Source organism: Apaloderma vittatum, unplaced genomic scaffold, assembly GCF_000703405.1.
Source record: "Apaloderma vittatum isolate BGI_N311 unplaced genomic scaffold, ASM70340v1 scaffold35907, whole genome shotgun sequence".
In the NCBI taxonomy this organism is placed as follows: Eukaryota; Metazoa; Chordata; class Aves; order Trogoniformes; family Trogonidae; genus Apaloderma; species Apaloderma vittatum.
In genome coordinates this window covers 1-5,999 of record NW_009725177.1, presented here as the reverse complement: position 1 = coordinate 5,999, position 5,999 = coordinate 1, and the positions used below count along the sequence as shown (strand labels likewise).

The following is a 5,999-nucleotide window of genomic DNA, read 5'->3' as shown; positions in this document are numbered from 1 at the left end:
AACTCATACAAAAGTTATGATCTTCATAATTTTCTGCAAATCAAGAAATTAAGAACCATTTTAACACAAATCATTAAATACAAAAACTCATTTCCAGAAAGGAGGAGAGTTTTGTATCTATTCTCTTACTTTATCGACGTGGTGTTTTGCAGCCCAGACTACTAAGTGGTGGGATTATTTTTGGACAGGTTCAGATCTTTTTTATTAGCATTGATCTGATAGGGATCCTTGAGTCAGACTTAGTTTTTGGCTAAGATTAATTTGTTTCTTGATTAAACAATGTTTACAGTAGACTAGAAAAAGTCACAGATTACCGAAAACTGACACCATAGATCAAGCAGAAACCTTTTATTCTTTTTTTCTTTTACCACACTTTATTTAGCACCCAATTGCTTTCTAGGTTGAACTGCAATTTAGGCTGGTTACATACTGTTGATTCATCTTTTTGTCTCTTACAACCTTTCTCATAGTTGGTTTTGAATAAAATACTGCTAATAAAGATTTATCTCTAGCTGCCTTGTTTTTGCACTCTGAGAAGAATGTGAAGTAATCATATAGAGAGCAATAATTAGGTTATTCTGCAAAATTTCAAATACCTTTCAATAACCTTTCAGTTATGCAGCATGCCTTTTGGGATTTTTCATGCCTTTATGGGACTAGTTCACTTAGTCGGCACACCCCAAATTCAGACAGCCTTTGGTATTTTTCAGATGGAAGAAACACCAGTATTGCAGCAAGCACACAGATACCCTCAATTGTTCTGGTAGCAGATTTAAAGCCCAAAAGTGAAGGTAAGGTTTTGCTTGATGTCATAAGTATAAATGGTCAAAATATACAATAAAAGTAAAATTATCTGTGATTTAAAAAAAACCCGTAACACACAAATACCCTAGGTCAAAAAAAGCTTACAAAATACACTGTTTGGCTCGTTAACCAGGCTGCTATCTTAAATATCTGGAATAAGATCAATAGATGTCAACCTGTTTTCATTATATTGAACAATTTGAGAAAAAATGGTAGCAACTATTTCACATTTTACATCACATGTTAAATATATTGGTGCTCTTGGTATGCACGCTTCTTGCTTCAGCCCTTGTCTGCTCCAGTACTAAGCTGTGCTCCAGAAGATGGCACTTACAAAATATTTCTCCTTTTTCCTGGAATAGTTCCCTCCCTGTCCTCTGACAGTGCTTTTAGTTTTGGACAGGAACAGATACAAGGTAAGAAACAGAGCCAATTAAGATTGTGAGTTTATTTGTTACAGCTCATCAGTTAGAAGGAAACACGAATCATTACAGGGCTCTGTGAAAAAAGCTCTTGGGATCAGATTGTCTTAGGAAGGTATTTTACTTCATCAATATATTTGTTTACAAAAAAGACACCCATAAACAACTACATAAAATGTGTTACAGTAGACCCCACTCATGCTGACTGTGGCCTGTGCACTGTCTTGGGTGCTTGCTTCAGCCTTTTTGAAGACTTCTTGGCTGACTGTATCGATTTGCCAGCTTTGGGTGTTGCAAAAGACTTTGCTTCAGGCTTTTTGGGAGTCTTTTTCATCTCTTTTATTGCTTCCTTTGGTGTGTTGAGCTGCTTGGCTTTTTTCTGTTTTGGTGATACCTGCAAGTCTGCACACTCTTCTGTAACTTCATGTTTTGATTTTGGAGTCTCCAGAGCTAGAGATTGTTTCTTTCTTTTACCTTTAATCTTCTTGCCCAGGTTGTCGCCTTTTTCTGGACTTGGTTCTGTTTTCTGTATTTACGACAGACACACAGAAAAAAAAAATTACCCTTTCAGCTAAGAAACAACTGTTTTTCAAGAGGAAGGACCAATGAAAACCATTGTCAATGACAAATGCTTTCTGTTGCTTGAACTGTGCCCAAATAATCTATTCACATTTCAGCTGGGAAACAGGATTAAGTGCTGAAAAATAATGAAAGAAATCCCCAACAAAACAGTAAGAAACTAACTAGATTTAAGAGATGCAAGGATCTTTTTGGCCAGTCAAGTCAGTGATCTCTGCTGGCAGAGCTTTAAAGCACATTCATTCCTCTTGCATTAATAGATCGAGATCAGCTCCATGAGAAGTCCAGCTGTACACACACAAACGGACCGCACTCCTATCTGTGCACTAGGCCTAGAGTTCATCCCATATTCCCAAATGAATTCCTGAAAGAACACCACTGTCGTCAGAACAATTCATACAATCCAGCTCTAGCTTTATCTATCCCAGGGCTTTGGAAACAGGGCTCTGGTAATCACATCTCGTGAGCTAGCAGTGCAGCTTGAACCAAGTTGTGCCATTTTTTTTGTGGGCCTGCACACAATCATAGTTTAAGTTTACACACCCCTGAAGAGGTACGTAAATAACCACTGGCTTCCGTTATCTGTAACAGGTCATAACTAAAAAAATAAAAAACCCTCAAAACCCCCCAAACTAACGACTGTTTTACACTTAACACTTGCTTTAATGATATATTCACCAAAAAATCCAGTTCACTTGAAATATGAACACACTGTTCCCTAAGGAGCAAAAGAATCTTTAACTGAAATGTGAGTTTCTTAATATTATTTAACAATTACCTCCAACTCAGCTAAGCTGGTTATTTGCATAGGCACTAGTTGTGGAATTTCTTCATCGTCATGATCACCTGGTTCTTGGACTGCATCTTCTTTTATCACAAGCTCCTGGGTAGCAGCAGCAGTATTCATTTCAGTTTTCAAAGTGACTTGACTTGAATTTAGTTTTTTAGTTTCCTTCTTTGGTTTCTTGTTCTTTCCCTTCTAGAATTAATTGGAAGCACATCTCAGACAAATCCCCATAACATTTCTAAATGCATAATAATTGGTTTAATATAGTTAAAAAATAAGATGGCCTAGCAACATTAAATACTGCTGTTCAATACACCTGGACTGGTCAACCATATGTAAAATATGGAAAAATGCATTACTTTTAAGTTTATCGTAAATAGCTTATAAATAATGATAATATCAGGATTACCGTCTTTAAGTTGAATATATATGCTCCAAATTTATTTTAGACAAACTTAGTAAGTAAAACTCAAAATCAGCTATTCCTTTGTATTCTTTTTTTTAAAAAGTAGGTGAGCCTCCCCTCATGTATACACATATATAAGCTCGTGAATTATCCAGATACCAGTGACGGGCCAACAAATAATGGATGCATAGTCTGAATCAATATATACATTAGTGAGTGTATTTTCAGAAGGCAAATATGAATAAACAATACAAGCGAAAGTTCTAAGAATGAATCTCAGCTCCCTGCGGATTAGGACTAGAAAAGCTTAACTTATTTCCATTTTGCTTTACAACCTAGTAGGGAGTTTCCATAATTTCCTTAGTATTACTAAGTATTTAAAGCACTCAGAGTCAGGAGCACCTAATCCATCTGTAGCCATAGATACCTGGGATCAACTGCTAAAATGTTTAAACCAAACACATCAGAGGCTATAATGCTTAAAAAGAAGCCAAAGAACTAGTTGTTCCAATTTGGCTTTATGGCAAGTTTGACAATGTGTTTGGTTTTTTTACCTTTACGTCCTTTTTTTTGAGAGATGGCAGTCTGTCAAGCTCATCCAAGTTGGAGATATTTGCTGTATAAATCGGAAGTGCGACTGATTTAAGAGTTTTGAGGTGAAGAATTTTTACATTTTTCCAATTCTGCAATAACAAAACCAGCATATGATGTAAAAATAGCAAGGCTGAATTATAAACCGACTTCACTTTAATGCAATCAATCAGCAGTACCTTTGGCAACTTCTTCGCGATGACCTTAGCTGCTGCAATGATATTGTCTAGTATCTCATCAGCTTTCATTCCAGTGTGACCTATACGTGCTGTACTGAAAGCAGTGAAGCGTAATATTTATATGTAGGCAAATAAACATACTCCACATTAATTTTTTTGGCAAACCCAGAAAATCAAAAAGCCCACTTATCTGCAATTATCTCACCTTTCATAAAAGATGGCTGGCTATTGCAGAAATAACAGTTAGAATAGATTTACCTGCATTAACCTTCCAACAATTAATTGCCTAGAAATTCCTTAGGTGTAAGAAAGAAGACACAAAATGTAAAACTTTTACTGCAAAACTTCTTATTAGGTAGAACTACTGACCTCTTTAACGCAGGTTAAAGTTTAAAATGGCCCATATCTGGAATGGTGACTCTTAACCTCTTCTATTTACATATTTATGAAATAAAAATATAACTCACTTGAAATTCCTACAGTTAAGATACAACTGTCTTTCAAGTTAAGTCAATCTACTCATACTTACTAGCAGCATCCTTTGTTGGTAACTGGGAGTGTAGTCCCCTGGATATGTTTTTGTAGTTCCTTAGCAAGATTTTTGGCTTTTAAGTTTACAGATAAAGGTACCCTAAAAAAAAGGGGGGGGGGCAGAATTAAAAAAAAAAAAGTAACACCCAAGCAACCAAAATGAAACCACCAGCCCAAGCCCAACCAACCAACACTTTACTAAGACTCTAATCGTAAAAAAGAAAATATAAAATGGATATACAGAATTTAAAGACCTACTTTTTCCTTTCATAAAAGTGTTTTCCCAGATGTGAGGGCAGGAGCCTTCTAATTCGGTCATCGGAGAGAAAGAGATCAAATCTGTTCAGGAGGCGACGCTTTGCTTCAAATAGTTTATATTCTTTTTTGAGAGTTTTGTATGAGATGATCTGCAATGCAAGTAACAGTTTAGTCCCCACTGCTGAAAGCACAGCCAAGAATACTGCTTAGAACAACACAGAATTACCTTGCATAACTGACAGTCTATCCTGGTGCGTTATTTTAGAATGCTGAAGACAATCAATAGGAAAAGCATACAGCACTTTTTGTTTCAAGATTCAAACAATAAGGATCTCTTGCATAGTAACTGTGAATCACCAAACAGAACTTGAGTACGTGGTAAAATCTACATCTAGGAGAATACAACAATAAAACTATTTTCTCACTTTATTCCTAGTAATGTAAACAACCCAGGTCAGCTGCAAAGACCCCAAACATTCTTTTACACTGTGCGTCTTCCCAGTTGCTTACTCAAATTAAATATTGGGCATTTATCTAGCAATTACATCCAATTGCTAAAGATCCTGTTTCAAACTGAATACTCTGAGTAAATTTTGAAGTTTATAACAACTACCATTTGAATAACCAAAAAATCTTAGTAGAGAACATTAACTCACAACAACTGAGATTAGAATACTAAACTGCATGAAGCAACATTTTTGCTGGTACACGAGGAAAGAAATGACAGTACTATGCATTGCCATCATGTATCTCTTACCTGGCTAACACTTCTGATTCCATTCTGAATTAAAAGTTTCCTGTACAGATTTTCAGTCTGTTCTGCTGATAAATTTGGTTCATCCTTTGTGAAGAGGCAAATCTCAGCTGTTTCTGGTCGAATGCCATGGGGCAGTGGTCTACAATGAGAATATGAGATGGAAAGAGGACATCCAGGAGGAGGAAGAATTTTTTAACTAGATCTACACTGAAAAATCATTACCCTGTAAGAAGTACTACAGGGAAGCTACGTATCTAGATTCTGTTCTCTGTTAACCACTAAACGTCCTCAGTGTAACTTACACTTTTTAAAGCACACAGAGCTGTAAAAGTTAAACAATCAGATACCGTGGCTCCAGTCTGATACATTGCTAAATCCATCTGTCCTGCCAGGAGGTTCTGGGAGGAGGAAGATCACCCATGCACCTCTCTTTGCACCACGGCTTCATCCAGTCAACAGACAAGTCTTTGTAGTACGGGGGCACAGACAAATAGGGTTCAACTTTCTCAATGTAACGCAGCTACACTGTAAAATGTAACTTCTAACTCATATTCGGTTATCAGAAGAAAGAAGAAGAGGTCTTTCTAAGAGAAAACTGATTTCTTTTCTTGAGCTTCAGGACTCATACCTTCTAACTGGCAACAGAGAAGCCCGGTGCTGCGTATGCGCAGGGCAGGCCGAGCCG

The 5,999-nt window shown here is 36.7% G+C and overlaps 1 protein-coding gene across 1 annotated transcript; it reads right to left on the bottom strand.

Annotated features, from left to right (window-relative positions):
• Nucleotides 1-1,422: 1,422 nt before the first annotated feature.
• RSL1D1 (ribosomal L1 domain containing 1) lies at nucleotides 1,423-5,453 on the bottom strand (the record flags this gene model as incomplete). Its single annotated transcript, XM_009872794.1, has 7 exons — nucleotides 1,423-1,752; nucleotides 2,584-2,784; nucleotides 3,553-3,681; nucleotides 3,769-3,862; nucleotides 4,298-4,399; nucleotides 4,558-4,706; nucleotides 5,315-5,453. Coding segments are annotated over 7 exons (1,144 nt in total), but the record flags the coding sequence as incomplete, so codon positions are not given.
• Between the last annotated feature and the right edge of the window lie 546 nt (nucleotides 5,454-5,999).